General features: G+C 40.0%; 1 protein-coding gene across 3 annotated transcripts in view; it reads right to left on the reverse strand.

Annotated features, from left to right (window-relative positions):
• The window catches only part of LOC27208787 (unconventional myosin-VIIa), a 530,661-nt gene that overhangs the window by 16,082 nt on the left and 498,511 nt on the right, over positions 1-16,068 (reverse strand). For all 3 annotated transcript variants that reach the window (XM_039298281.2, XM_039298279.2, XM_039298280.2), the window contains one exon: positions 15,252-15,495. In XM_039298281.2, coding sequence (XP_039154215.1) covers positions 15,252-15,495 — 244 coding nt within the window. The remainder of the gene's footprint in view (positions 1-15,251; positions 15,496-16,068) is intronic.

Genomic DNA, 16,068 nt, shown 5'->3' on the forward strand with positions numbered 1-16,068 from the left:
GGAAATAAGAACTGCATTTGAATATCGCGAATACTGTACAGCAGTATTTTTAGACGTATCCCAAGCATTCGACAGAGTCTGGCTCGACGGCCTAATGTTTAAAATTAAAACATCCCTACCCGAAAGCACACACAAACTTCTAAAGTCTTACCTCTATGACAGAAAGTTTGCAGTGCAGTGCAACACTGCCACTTCCACTGATCATACAATTGAGGCTGGAGTCCCCCAAGGCAACGTTCTTGGGCCAACCTTATACCTCATCTATACAGCCGACATCCCTACAAATAGTCGCTTAACGGTATCCACATTTGCCGACGACACAGCTATCCTTAGCCGTTCAAGGTCCCCTATCCAAGCTACAGCACAGTTGGCACTGTACCTCATCGACATTGAGAAGTGGCTCTCTGACTGGCGAATAAAAGTAAACGAGCAAAAATGCAAGGACGTGACGCTTACGCTAAACAGACAAGACTGTCCTCCGCTCTTGTTGAACAACATACCACTCCCGAAAGCAGATGAGGTAGCGTACCTAGGAGTACACCTTGACAGAAGACTCACATGGCGCAGGCACATTGAAGCCAAAAAAACCCAACTTAAACTCAAAGCCAACAACTTACACTGGCTCATAAGCTCTGGTTCTCCGCTCAGCCTAGATCACAAGGTCTTGCTCTACAATTCTATATTGAAACCTATCTGGACCTATGGCTCACAGTTATGGGGCAATGCCAGCAACAGCAATATTGACATCATACAGGGAGCACAATCAAAGATTCTGTGAACCATCACTGGGGCACCGTGGTACGTTTGGAGTGAAAACATCCAAAGAGACTTAAATATCCCATCAGTTACCAACACAATCACGGAACTTAAAGAAAAATACCATAGCAAGCTTTACACGCACCCCAACCAACTAGCGCGAGGTCTAATCCAGCTCAGCAGCCGTTTCCGTCTCCGGCGAAAGGACCTACCAACCCAGCGAATAAATTATTAGGGCCGTTTAATCATAGAACAGTTGCAAAAATAATACAACTGATCAAAAAATACTTGTTATAGTTAAGATTTTTAAACTTATTGTTAGTTCTTATACAAGAAGATTCAATAAATAAAACAGCAAAGTAAAAAAAAAAAAAAACAAAAAAAAAAAACTTTGTGAATATTGAGGTCTTTATGGAGTGTAGAGTTACATACCAGGGACAGTTGGTTATTTGTCGTAATGCGCGATTTTGCATCACCTGGATACGATTATAATTCGATTTGGCTGCAATTCCCCAAATCTGGATCCCGTATAACCATATCGGTACGATACAGTGCGCATACACAGCTCTTTTGCACCTCATCGAAAGAGTGCTCCTTCTATTCATGAGCCATCTCAGCTGTTGTGATCTGTGACCACATTTCTTTACTGTGTTTTTGAGATGCGGCCCAAAGGTGAGTCGTTTATTCAAGTTGATACCTAGATATGTTGCTTGCAGGGGCTGATTCAGGGTAACTCCTTCTAGCCGAATTGGAGGGGTTTTCGGGATAAGCGTTTTTAATGTGAAGCATGGATTTGTTGTTTTCAGTGGGTTTATTTTTAGGTTCCACCGTTTACACAGCGCTGCCAGAGCATTAATATATTCTTGTAGTCCATTAGCTGCCACTCTGCTGTCCCTAGAGTTATATACAACTGCGATGTCATCTGCATAGGTTGCAATAAGAGTCCTGTTCGGTGCTGCCATGTGTTCGAAATTCGGGCAAGGGATATCAGCAGTGTACAAGGAATATAGTAGCGGTCCGAGAACACTACCTGTGGGACTCCAGCTCTCATTGGGTATGTAGAGGAATAGCTATTTCTCACCGTGATTTTGTCGTTCTTCCAGATATGAATTCAAAATACAGAAGTAAAATGAAAATATTAACAATACAAATTAAGCAAAAATTCAAAGTAAAATTAATAACACAAATTACACATAATTTATAAAGAAAAAAAGTATAGTTATAAGAAAAAGTGAAATGATAAACCATAATAAATTAATAACACACCGTAAAAGTATAAACAACCAACTGATTCAAAAGACTGTCGTATAACAATTTCCAACTTTGCGATTCCCACGAGGACCCTCCAAAGTAGATGGAAGAAAAATTTTTTTTTTACGAAAATATTTCGGAATTTTGTTGAATCACTTTCACAAAGAAAAAAGTATATTTAAAAACAAACAAATTTTTTGAACAAACATTTAAGATTTCTATATGTACTAACCTGAATTAATACAATGCATACACTTAATACATTTTAAATTTCAAATTAATACATTTTAAATGTTCCAAATTTCCGCGACCGTTAATGGCAAATCCTCACAACTTAATTAGACCCCCCACTCTTTCAGTAAGCCTGACAAAACAAAACAGAGTCAATATGAACCAAAAAGAGCTTAACGCACACATTAGTAGAATAGTTTCAGAAGCTATGCTTCTCAGGTTCCCAAATTAATCAGAGAACAAAATAACCCGAATAGTGACTTCTTAAAAGTACCAAACCAAATTATTCAGCCCGAAAATCGGGCAAATCTTAACGACCTAGGCAAAATACCGGATGTAGTTAAAAGCATCCGAGAGTTCTCAGGCGAACGCAAAGAGTTTAGTTCATGGAAAAAGGGAGTAGATAGAATCATAGAGAACTACGCGGCACTACAAGGCACTGCTAAATATCTCGGTATAATACATACCATAAGAAACAAAATTGTTGGCAATGCAGATACAGCCTTAGAGCCCTATAACGTGCCACTAGATTGGAATGCAATTTCAAAGTGCTTAACAATGCACTACGCAGATAAGCGCGATTTGAGTACATTGGAGTACCAATTGACAACTATTACTCAGGGTGTCAATCAACAGTAGAGGACTTCCATCAGGTAGTTTACCGTCACATGTCCTTACTACTGAATAAAGTTGGTTGTATGGAATTATCTCGCGAGTCAGAACAAATGATGACTAAGCTTTACCGAGATAAAGCTCTAGACACTTTTATTCGTGCATTTATCTACCTCGCCTTCTTGGAATGAAAGAGCCTGAAGATTTTCCTCAAGCTTTGTATCTGTGTTTGAAAATTGAGAACCAAACATACCGATCAAACTATGCTACATACAAAATTCAGTCTACGGTTTTTCGACCAAACCAAAAACTGATACCAATGCCTAAAACCCAATACTTGAATAATTCAATTCCTCGAGCAACTCAGAACATGCCTCAAAGAGTACCAATAGCTCAATAATATAGCACACCTATGCACAACATGACATTATTTAACAACCAAGCAGAAATACAACAACCATACGTACAACAACCATACGTACAACAACTATACGCACAACAATTATACGCAAGACAGCCGTTCACACCAAACCCAACTTTCGTACCGAATCGCCCCACGGCACCAAAACCGCTGCCTCGTCCTGAGCCTATGGACGTGGATACCAGCATCCGGACAAGACAAGTGAACTATATGAACAGACCACCGAATATGGAAATGGGTAAACGACCAGGAAACCCCATTCCCCCTTTTTCACAGGATGACAAACTACAACGTACTTGCTATATAGAAAGTACCGAACAGAATGATGACACTACTACATCTAGTAGCAATGACCAGAACGCAGATAATGAACAAAAAGAATGAACAATTAGCGTACAGCCAAACAGACTCAAACGAATACGGACAAACATTAGACGAATACCAAGAACAAGGACAAAAACAATACGACGACCTTCATTTTTTAGAGTAAATAGCTCCTCCTTACCTTATTTTGAGGTGAAAGTAGTAGCAAAAGTTTTGAGAATACTTATTGATATAGGATCTAATAGAAACTATATTAAACCTAGTTTAGTTAGCAACCCTGCTCCAACCGCGAAACCATTTCAAGCTGTTACACACTATAGAATGGCACACCTATTTAATATTCGAGATGTGCGTATTAAAATTTTTTTTGTGGACCTTAAAATCTTTTGACGCCATTCTCGGCAACGACACTTTAAAAGAACTTAAAGCAGTAATTCACACACAATCGAACTATATGATTATCAAAGACAACGTAAAAGTAATTATTAACGAAAAAAAAGTGTGACTCACTTAATAATATTAGCCGCCATACAGACCATCTGTCCGATCAACAAAAAAATAAGTTAGAAAATCTACTTGAAAATTATCTCAAATTATTCTCAAAACCAGACGAAAAATTGACGTACACCACTAACGTGATAGCAGAAATACGCACGAACAATGAAACACCCGTATATTCTAAGTTCTACCAATATCCCATGTCTCTTAAAGACGAGGCTAATAAACAGATTTCAGAACTTTTAGCAAATGGTGTAATACGACCATCTTGTTCTCCGTACAATTCACCTGTGCGGATTGTTCCCAAGAAGCTCGACGCTTCAAATGAAAGGAAATACCGAATGGTAATAGATTATAGAAAACTAAACAAAGTAACAATAGCTGATAAATATCCTATCCCCGAGATAAATGAAGTGCCCAATTGGGTAACAACAAACTTTTTTCCGTTCTCAAATAAAACTAAAATCCACAGATATAGAGAAAACCGCATTTTCTATAAATAATGCCAAATATGAGTTCACACGCCTTCCTTTCGGTCTTAAAAATGCTCCATCCATTTTCCAACGAGCATTAGACGATATACTACCAATATTAAATGCCAACTCGATAAATGCGAGTTTCTCAAAAGTAAAGTTGAATTTCTAGGTTTCGTAATATCCGATAAAGGCATTGAAACCAATCCTGACAAAGTCTCGGCAATAGCTAATTTTCCTACCCCAAGGACAATAAGAGATCTCAGATCATTTTTAGACCTATCAGGATACTATAGGAGATTTATAAGGGATTACGCAAAACTTGCTAAGCCACTCACCATACTGTTAAGAGTGGACGATGGACACGTAAGCAAGAAAGCAGCATTAACTAAAGCACTAACCCTTAACCAAGAAGCCATAGATGCATTTAGGAAAGTAAAAAATTCCTTAATATCACAAGACGTTATACTTAAATACCCCGATACCCCTCGCCACCGATGCATCAAACTATGCCATTGGTGCAGTTCTCTCACAGAACAATCAACTTATCGCATTCATCTCACGAATTCTCTCCAAAGCTGAAGAAAATTATGCAGCTAACGAGAAATAGATGTTGGCCATTATATAGGGCCTTAAAGCGTTACGCAACTATTTGTACGGTAAAGCGAAAGTGAAAATATTCACTGATCACCAACCGCAACATAGCGACCAGAGTTCAAGCCATAACCTCATCCCTAGTACGGAAGTACCCATTAATGCTTTTAAAAATCAAATTCTCATCCATAGGCCAAACACTGACGACTACAAATTTAGTATACCTTTCCCTACGTTCCATAGGCATGTGTCTAAATATGTGTTTAGACATGATAAGTAGGCAAACTATAAATATGTTCTATTTATGGGCTGCAATAAACATGTCACGGGACAGCATAAGTGGCAACTACAGATAAGTACGATTGCAGCGGCCTATTGCCGAAGTGTCAAGAGATATGACCACGTGGGAGATGATTAGCGCGGTCATAGGCCTCAAACATAGATTTAAAATTAAAACTCAGCTGCATTTACCAACGCAGACTGCGGCGTTTTACAAGCGCTGCATTATATAATTAGATGATAAGAACCTATGTAAGAATGAATAAGAGGCGAAGCCCTCGCAGCAGCGAGTCAGTTAGATTCAAACACCCGAATTGAACTCAATAAGTGTACGCACAAGTGTATAGTGTGAACAGTTAGTTTGCATTAATACAGCCCAACGCACGTATGACTGTCGTCACAGTGTTTTAAAAAGGCAAAGAAACGGGAGCGAAAATGTCATGAACCTGTCTTTGAGAATTGGCTAGGACTGGAATAGGTTTGACCTTCTCAACCGTTTGTATAAATATTTCTCGCGCTCGGATTAAATGGCGTAAATATTTTTATAACCAGAAGCTGCCTCAAATTATTTGATTCTGAAAAAGCAGCTAAAAGGTTTTGTTTGGAGCAGATCGCCCGCGCCTAGCCATGCGCGCATAGGTTTAGCACTGTACCTGCTGCAATCTTCAAGCTTCTTTTTTCGCCGAAACTGTCGCGTTATCTATCCAGCTAAGCTACTTTGTATTCATATAGGTATATGATGAGGCCAAGCTTTTGCTTCGGTAGTCTTCATAACCGAATAAAACTGAGCATACATATATATATACATATCGATATGCGATGATCGATAATCATCGCAAAGGGTAGTGTCGTGAGCGCAGGCAGAAGAGGAAGAAGCAGTTATAAGAAAAAGGACAAGCATAGAGGGAGTCGAAGAAGAACAAAGCGAGTTGAAAGTTGTCCAGTAAAAAGATCGTCCAGCCGAAAGTTGTCGTGTCCGGAGTAAAGCAAAGTTGTGTAGTCGTCGTATGTCCGGAGATCAAGAAGTGTTGGCACTAGTCATGTTTTTATTAAATAATACAAATATAATATCAAAATATTACTAAGATAAACAATTGTGCTAATCAATAAATATCCTACATATATATTAATGCAACCAATCTGTTTTTAATAATTATAAACCTAAGGGTGGCATATAAGTTGTTTTCCCCCAAAACATTTTTGGTCGCAGAGTCAGCACTAATGCTGACTCGCTCATTGGCTCTAAAAGTCTATCGGCTAGAGCATCGGTTTGCGTATCTGTTCTGTAATCTTTAAATTGTCCACGTATTGTCCACGTATGAGCATAAATCTTTCCAATTGTACTTGATTCACTCTTATGGTAGCGCTAAAACCATTATTAACTGACAATTCCCTCGAAAAGGTTACTAGCTTATTGTTTCCACCTAAAGCTTGCTTTGTTGCAGCTTTCACGCGATATATCAAATCTTCTGTCGACATGCCAGACTTCTAGGGCGATTGTCTACAGATGCTTCGAAAGGTGGCTGAAAGAACACGTAGATCCTTAGCCGGGAATACAAGCTCCGGAGGAAATTGATGATACGGTAAAGAGTCTCACCTGGCAGCGAATATTGCAACACCAACAGTTGAAGTCCCTAGAGCGGCAACACGAAAACCTCTGGTCAACAGATTTAGCTACCATGGTAAGGAGAGGAGAGGACTGAGGAGGGTCTGGCAGATCATCGGACTGATGGTCTGGCAGATCAGCAGACGCCGCAGTGACAAGATGCATACTATCGAGCATGTAAAGAACTCAACAAAATGCTTATAGATCTCAAAAGTAAATCTCAGGAAGAATATCTGGTCGATCTTGAGTCTAACAACGCTGAACATAAGAACATAATGCTTGGAATGCCACTGAATACCTCAAGAGGCCAGTGAAGAGGATAGCACCAGTTGAAAAAGCAAACGCTTTTGCTGAACACTTAAGAGGAAGCTTCCAGTTCGACCCGTGTGAGCTGGAAGCCCTAGACGATACAGTACTTGGATGTTGGTGATGAAATTCAACAAGAAATCATCATAAACAAATAGCCTTTTAACTATCCTGTCTAAAAAGAGACTAATGCCAATTTTAGAGGAGAAGAATATCATTACGGCCCACATGTTTGGCTTTAGAAGTGGTCATATGGTGCTGTTCAGCAGTGTCAGAGAGCTGTGAGCAGGATTTTGGATGCTTTTGAAAACAAAATGGATTGTTCAGCAGTTTTCCTAGATTTTAGAGAAGCCTTCGACAGAATGTGGCATCAAAGATTACATTAAAAGCTGAAGCATTATCTGCCTACACCTTACTACACGGTCCTAAAGGTATATCTCGATAATATAATACAAACAAACAGAATCTCCTATACAGGAAGTACCTCAGGGTAGTGTGCTGGGTCCCATATTGTACTCCATGTATACTGCTGATATGACGATGACCAAGAAAAGTAACCAAACAATGTGCACAAATGCTGATGGTACAGCCGAACAGCTATATACTTACGTAGTTATTAATTTGTAAGTCGAATAAATGATCCGTCAATAACAAAGACAAAGATCAACGCTGAAACAACTTTAAATTGAAACACGAACAATTTCGGTGAACGTCTTTACTCCAGAATTGTCAGCTTAAGACTACTGTACAGAGTTTTGATCGGCTCGAAGTGAGTCGCGAGAATCGGGAATGTCTAGTCAGTGTATTTGTGGGGTTTGGTTTTTTCTATATGTGTACAAAAAGAACGATATGTAAGAAAAAATGTGAATTGGTTTCATGTGTTTATGCATGTGCAAGATTGTGTGTACAATGCTTATGTAAGCGTAATATGTGAACCATATTATGCTACTATATATATATATATAGCGACGCAAGAACTGCAGCAGAATTTGGATAACTTGCCGTCCTGGTTACTGAGATGGAACATCGTAATATTTCTTTTTTTTTTAACTTTGCTTATATTTATTTATAGCAGATCCAAATAAGCTACCGGATCTCATTGACTTCGCAATAACAAGAAAGATTCCAAGAAATAATATTACGGCCGAGTCACTTGCAGAACTATCATCTGATCACTCTCCAGTTCTACTTACTCTCTGGCACCGACCACATATAACTGAGCGGCCCTACAGGCTGACAGGCAACAGGACCAACTGGGTACGCAAGGTACGCGAAATATGTTTGTACTCACATGGAACCAACTCAAACAGTATCCACCGACGAGGATGTTGATCGCCTGGTCAAATCAATAGAGGAAACACTTGTTGCTGCAGCCAAGGCCTCTACACCTCCAGACACACACAAAATGACAAATCATAGCAAGACAAATCGTGAAATCGAACAGCTATTACTTGAAAAACGAAGACTAAGAAGAGAATGGCAGAATCATAGATCCCCAACGGCTAAAGAACATCTAAAAATAGCAACATAGCTAACCAGGGCACTTAAGCTTGAGGAAGCCAACGCCCAGCATCTATATATCAAACAACTATCGCCCACCAGCAAAAGGAACCCTTTGTGGAAAGCACACAAAAGCATACAGCCACCGGCAGAAACAGTCGTTCCACTGCAGTGCACTGCGAGGTCCCTCTGGAAGCTGGATACGCAGCGACGAAGATAGAGCTAATGCGTTCGCCGATCACCTTCAGAAAGTATTCCAACCAAATCCTGCTAGCAACTCATTTGTCCTCCCTGTAGTAACTAAAAGCTTGCCCCCTATAAATCCAGTAACATTCAGCCAAAGTGAGATAGCATCTATCATAAAAGATCTTAATCCCAAAAAATCACCTGGAAAATGATCATAGAACTCCCACCGTGTGCGGTTCTGGTCTTATGCCATCTCTTCAACGCTATTACGAAACTTGGATACTATCCCCAAAGGTGGAAAAAGGCGGTTATAGTAATGATTCCCAAGCCAGGCAAAGACAAAACGCAACCCTCATCCTACAGACCAATCAGTCTCCTAACGTGTCTCTCGAAACTGTTTGACAAGGCATTTTTAAAACAACTAGCTCCCTACTTAAGAAGGCGAAATACAATACCATCGCATCAGTTTGGCTTTCGCAAAAATCACGGAACGATCGAACAGGTCAATCGCATCACAAACGAAATTCGTACCGCTTTTGAGCACCGGGAATACTGTTCAGCTATATTCTTAGATGTTGCACAAGCATTTGACCGAGTCTGGCTGGAAGGACTAATGTACAAGATAACAAAACTGCTTCCCCAGAACACGCACAAAGTGTTCGAATCTTATCTCTTCAAAAGAGTGTTCTCAACCAGGTGTAACAGTTCGACTTCACACGACCGCGTTATCAATGCTGGAGTCCCGCAAGGTAGTGTACTGGGCCCCGTTCTTTACACCCTATTCACAGCAGACATGCCTACAAACTATCAGCTCACAACCTCTACGTTTGCTGACGATACCGCAATACTTAGCCGATCTAGATGCCCAGCAAAGGCAACAGAGCAACTTGCCTGCCATCTTAAAGTAGTGGAAAGATGGTTTGCGGACTGGCGCATTAAGATAAACGAGACCAAAAGCAGACATGTAACCTTTACACTGAACAGACAAACCTGCCCACCCTGTACCCTGAACAATACATTTATCCCACAAGCAGACTTTGTAACATATCTCGGCGTTCACCTAGATAGACGCCTCACCTGGCGGCGACATATAGAATCTAAAAGGACTCATATGAAGCTTAAAGCAGCCAATCTTCACTGGCTTATTAATTACAACTCTCCCCTTAGTCTGGAATACAAAGTACTCCTCTACAATACCGTGAGGAAACCCATCTGGACATACGGCTGTGAACTATGGGGAAACGCTTCAAAAACCAACATTGAAATCATACTGCGAGCTTAGTCCACGATTCTGCGAACGATCACTGGGGCACCATGGTACCTACGCAGCGAAAGCATACATAGAGACCTCCACATAAACCTTGTCAATGAGGAAATTCAGATGAAAAAAAATAAACATCAAGCAAAGCTCGCCGCACACGAAAATCCTCTCGCGAAGTCGCTTACGCGAGTCTACAGTCAGAGCCGACTGAAGCGCAAAGATTCTCCAGCCCAGCAAAGAAATCCTAGGGCCGTCTCTAACTAATACAATTACTTCACATTGTAATTAATATAAGTTATATAATAAGATTTGAATAATTATTGTTAGTCTCACAAAAAGAGAAGATCCAATAAATAACGCAATAAGTTAAAAAAAAAAAAAAAAGACTCATTAGTGATCGCCGATGCAGCATTTCGAATGTTAATTGATACTATGTCTCAGCCAGTCAATTTTGTTGCGATAAACTGCCCTCTGAGGCTCATATGGAACTGGGACAACTTCAAATGCGTTCTGGAGCAACAAGGTTCCAAACTCCTCGTCGGGGGCGACTGGAAAGCATCACACTGGCTATGAGAACTGCAACCGAAGAGGGCGTGCGCTAAGATATAAGCTCCCTAGCAATTGGAGGTCCCGCAAGATTCCCGTTTGGCAATATAGGCTCCCTAGCGTATATCGATTTTGCGGTCACCAGGGGCATACTGGAGATACATGCTGAGATACGGTCGGCTGTTGAGCTCAGCTCCGACCGCTTATAATCACCCTGGATGCAACAGCTACAGGTTATCTCTTGAGTCTGGTGTGAGGAAAGCTTGCTATGATATTTTTCCATAGGTTCTGTGATTGCATTGATGACTGGTGGAATATTTAAGTCTCTTTGAATGTTTTTGTTCCGAGCGTACCCCGGTGCCCCAGGGATGGTTCTTTGATTGAGCTGGTGTATAATGTCAATATTATACACAGCTGTGCGCCATAGGTCCAGATGGGTTTCAATACAGAATTATAGAGTAAGACCTTGTGGTCCAAGCTGAGGGGAGAGCCAGCGTTGATGAGCCAGTGTAAGTTGTTGGTTTTGAGTTTAAATGCGTTTTTTAGCTTCAAGGTGCCTGCGCCATGTGAGTATTCTGTCAAGGTGTATTCCTAGGTACGTTACCTCATCTGCTTTCGGGAGTGGTATGTTGTTCAACAAAAGTGGTGGGCAATCTTGTCTGTTTAGCGTAAATGTTACGTGCTTGTACTTTTATTCGCCATTCAGAGAGCCTCTTCTCAATGCCTATGAGGTGCAATGCCAGCTGTGTTGTAGTTTAGGTTGGGGACCTTGAACGGCTAAGGATAGCTGTATCGTCGGCAAACGTGGACACTGTTAGGCGACTGTTTGTAGGAATGTCAGCAGTATAGATGAGGTATAAAGTAGGCCCAAAAACGCTGCCTTGCGGGACTCCAGCCTTAATTTCGTGGTCAGTGGAAGTGGCAGTGTTTTAATCCACTGCAAACTTACTGTCACATAGGTATGACTTTAGAAGTTTGTGTTTGCTTTCGGGTAAAGTTGTTTTAACTTTAAACATTAGGCCGTCTAGCCAGACTCTGTGGAATGCTTGGGATACGTCTAGAAATACGGCTGTACAGTATTCTCGATTTTCAAAATTTTTGTTTTTTTTTTCGCACGGTTCCCACGGGTACACCTTCCGCCCAACTGAGGGGCGCTGCCGTGTATCGTATATATCGTGTAGAACAGAAATGAGGAAATGAATATAATGTAAAATAACTAAAATAAAAATTAGTGTTAGTATGATCGAATTATGTACTAAACATTGATTGCTTTAAAAGCGGCAGCTATTAAAGATTACAGATAATAAGATGAAGTCTATTATAGTCAGAACATAATACTCTGTAAGGGTTAAGCAACTCATAGATCTAACTTCATACAATGAAACAATACAATACAATACAATGAAACTACAATGTAGTTTCTAGTGAATCTACTTGGAACCGAGATGTTAAACCGACTAATGAAGTCGGGACTCTCAACATCACCACCAATAAGCTTACATATAAAGACTGTTCCAAGCATAGTTCTACGGTTAGCTAGGGACGGTAAATTAATTAAAATTAGTCTACTGGAATAAGGAGGTAATATACGGTTTGCATCCCAATTTAGGCGCCGCAAGGCAAAAAGTAAGAAGTTTTTTTGGACCGATTCAATGCGGTCCGTGTGGACCTGTCCAGCTGTCTATATCAGATTCAGTGTTGAGTTTTGGGTTTAGCTCAATGTGTGAACTTATATATTTGTTATACCTGAGCCAGTTTGTTTTGTGCGATGTCAGTCTGTAAGGGGGTTTTATGATTACGTCTGCGTACCGGCTGAGATGAATTAGTACAGGCGAGATGAATTAGTACAGATGACAGATCTGGCAGACATTCAGCTCTAACCAAACTGCGATAAATATTTTTCGTGACTGCGAAGTCAATCAAGTCAGGCAGCTTATTGAGGTCAGGTGACACAGGGTAAAAATGATCAAGTTTATTAGTGGCTTCAACAAAAGTCTGTTTTCCTTTTGTTGTGTTTCCAATTTTGTGTGTTCTTCATGTGAGGTTTGGGAGTTTTGGGCTGGAGGAGTCATGCCTGATTTTAAAACGTCTGCAAAACTTATATTGTTAGTGCTTGGTATAGGCCAGAGAGCGATACTTGTTGGTTTCGAAAAAAGTACTTCTGGAGTTGTTTTCGATGGTGTAAGCATAGCTGTTCCTTGGTGTATCCGTGCCGTCTTCATTCTTTTGTGGAGACGGGTTTTCAGCTCTTTGTAGATTGGACAGCCTCTGTAGTTTGCTGTGTAAATATCCCCACAGTTACCGCACTTTTTCGCGCTTGCATTTTCTTTATTAGCTTGGCAGTGTGTGGAGACGTGAAAATCTCCACAGACTACACACACTGGGCGAAGTGTGCAATACGATCTCTTATGGCCGTATTCTGGGCAGTTCATACATTGTACAGGAGCGGTACGTTTATGCGGCTCTTCTACTGTAATCCTAAGTTGCTGGAGGAGCTGGAGTTTATAAATTGGATGAACCTCGTTTTCTTTAGATGCTTGTTTTCTGGTTCAAGCTCAATATTAAAGAGTGGTTGCGGCTGCCTTTTTCTGTTATTGATATTGTGTACGCTTTTGGTCCAAAATCCCTTTTCCTTTAGCGCTTCAGCTATCTCTTCGGGATTTACATCAGGCTCTGTCTCGCGGATTTAAATTGGGGGAGGCTTTATTTTCTCTGGTTCGTTATCGGCGGATTTCAGTGGCACGTCCTCGTTGGTATCTTCCAGCTAAGCGAATCTGTTGGTGTTTGCGGGCGCTTCATTGTTGATCAAGGTGGTATTGTCGCGTATATTTTTCGGCTTGTTTTCTGTATCGAAATTTTTAGGGCTAAGCTTCCGCTTTATTGTAATGTAGCGGTCCATTCCAAATCGACACACACACCTTTCACTCTAAGAGTGATACCACAGTCATACCACAGTCATACCAGTCATACCACAGAACCCAACAGGGCAACAGGGCTCACCCTTGACAATAAACTAAGATGGAAAGAACACATTACGGGGTAGGTCAAGCTTATAAATCAAAATACTAAACAAATGTACTGGTTGCCTAAAAGAAGAAGTAAACTTTCTATCAAAACAAGCTTCATACACAAACATCAAAAGGTGTGAAAGATCCGGGAGATAAGGCAGATAATACATGCGCCTGTGCGAAATACCACTATCAAAAAAAATGTTTACCTGCCATCAGTGGTAGAAAAAATAGCAAAATCCAGCATGAGACACCTGAACAAGATAAACGAACATTTCAACCCACTATGCTGTCTTAATGCTAGAATCCAAAAACCAAAGTCGACTGATTAAGTGATGGTACCTTCTTGACTTACCATTCAGAGTTCGATAAAAATTCAATAACCAACATCCCCACTTTATCATAATACATCATCCCTAGATCAGTACACTATTAGGAGGGACAATCTGCCCAGTTAGCCCAGCGACCTGTTTTTATGGTCATTCCTTCCACTCTGCATTTAACAATCAATATTAATGATTGTTCGACTGTAGGGGAAATTAACAAATTTGACAAAGCAAAATATCGTTTATTGCTGATATCTACTGCTTTCTAAATAATCATAAACATAAGTAAACATGACCGACCCCCCCTGCCATACCCTGGCGATGCCCTTGATTATCGGTACGAAGAGAATCTGGTCACATTTACTTATTAGCAGCGGAATTTGTTCTGCATTGACTTCGTATCTGTGGCACCCATAGCATATATAACTAATCAACAATTTCCGAAGAGATGGTACAGTACGGTTGCACTAAGGTTCCAGCGTGCTGCGCGGTGCACTCTAGCAAGGGTTCAGCATTTGATACATTCCTTTCCTAACTCCTGGTAATTTACAGATTTCGTTTTTGGTCTTGTCAGTTTATATCGGTTCCTCTAACATTATTCGCCACGCCTACTCTAAAGCTCAATTTTTTTGTTAGCCTTGTAATTTTTTGTTGACTTGCAAAAAACTGTTTGGTCCAAAACTGTCACACCACACTTTTGAACAATTTGTTATTTTTCTTTCATTTTAGTATTTCTTTTCCCAATTTCTACCTATATTCCAAAAAATAAATATTATTTTAACTAATCATGAAGAACAAATTGTTGTTCTGTGTTTCTCTAGTAAGTTTCTCTAGTATGTTAATGTGTCTAATCTTGTCTCGACTTTATAATTCTAAGTTGTACCCGATATACAGTACAGATATATTAAAGGGTAAAGAGCTATATACAGAATTGTCATTTATAACCTGTTGGTGTTACCTATTCCAACACAGATTTTTGTGCAGTTTTCTTTCCAATATTATTCAATATTTTCTTTTAAAAACAGTGTATTATTATAAGCATTGGTCGTTTATAAATCTTTAACTTTACTTACTTCTTCGTCAAGATTTTTAACCAAGTTGTCCCAGTTGTCATTTATTTCTTTAATAAGTGCATTATCAAATGATCCCTTTGATTCGCATAAAAAAGCAAACATATTGTCTAGGTTAACGGTGTCCTGTTGAACTGAAGCTCTCGCAGTATTGCTTTCAAAATCATTCTTATCGGAATGTGGCTTAGCTGAGGCGCGAATGTTATCTGAAATATGAGCCAGCACACTTAGTTCTTCTTGTATTAATCTGAAATATTAAACAGAAAAAATCTATTATCTTAGTGTATATCTTGAAGTTTTATAAAACCCCATACATCTTTCTACTCCTTTAAGTTCAGGGGAGAATAGACTAAACTTTCTTTTATATTGTTGATACTGGACATTTTAAAGTCAGTTTTGGTCTTATTATTTACTAGTTGGGAATTTATTTTGTAACAGCAGAAATGCGTCTGCTCCGGTTAAACGATTTATGTGAAAGTCACTTACAAATTTTTAGGTATTCAGGCTAAGCCGCATGGCGAGATGTCGATTACGACGGCAGCGGAACGGCGTAATAATGTTAAACTTATATGTAATATGAATATAGTTAATGCAATGAAAAGAGAGTATATTGAAAGCGCGTACAAGTTAACAAAGTAGTTTTTGAGTTATTTAGACTTTATTATGATTACTTTGGATCTGATTATGAGTGTCTTAAAAACTAACTTGAGCTTACATTTAGAAGGGTCACGGCAGAACGCTGACGATGCGCCTCTTGCCGTGCTGCGGCGGCCACTTGGCGTACGGATCTGCTGAACGTGCGCCTCGTGACCTTCTTTGC

Source organism: Drosophila simulans, unplaced genomic scaffold (assembly GCF_016746395.2).
Source record: "Drosophila simulans strain w501 unplaced genomic scaffold, Prin_Dsim_3.1 Segkk6_quiver_pilon, whole genome shotgun sequence".
In the NCBI taxonomy this organism is placed as follows: domain Eukaryota; kingdom Metazoa; phylum Arthropoda; class Insecta; order Diptera; family Drosophilidae; genus Drosophila; species Drosophila simulans.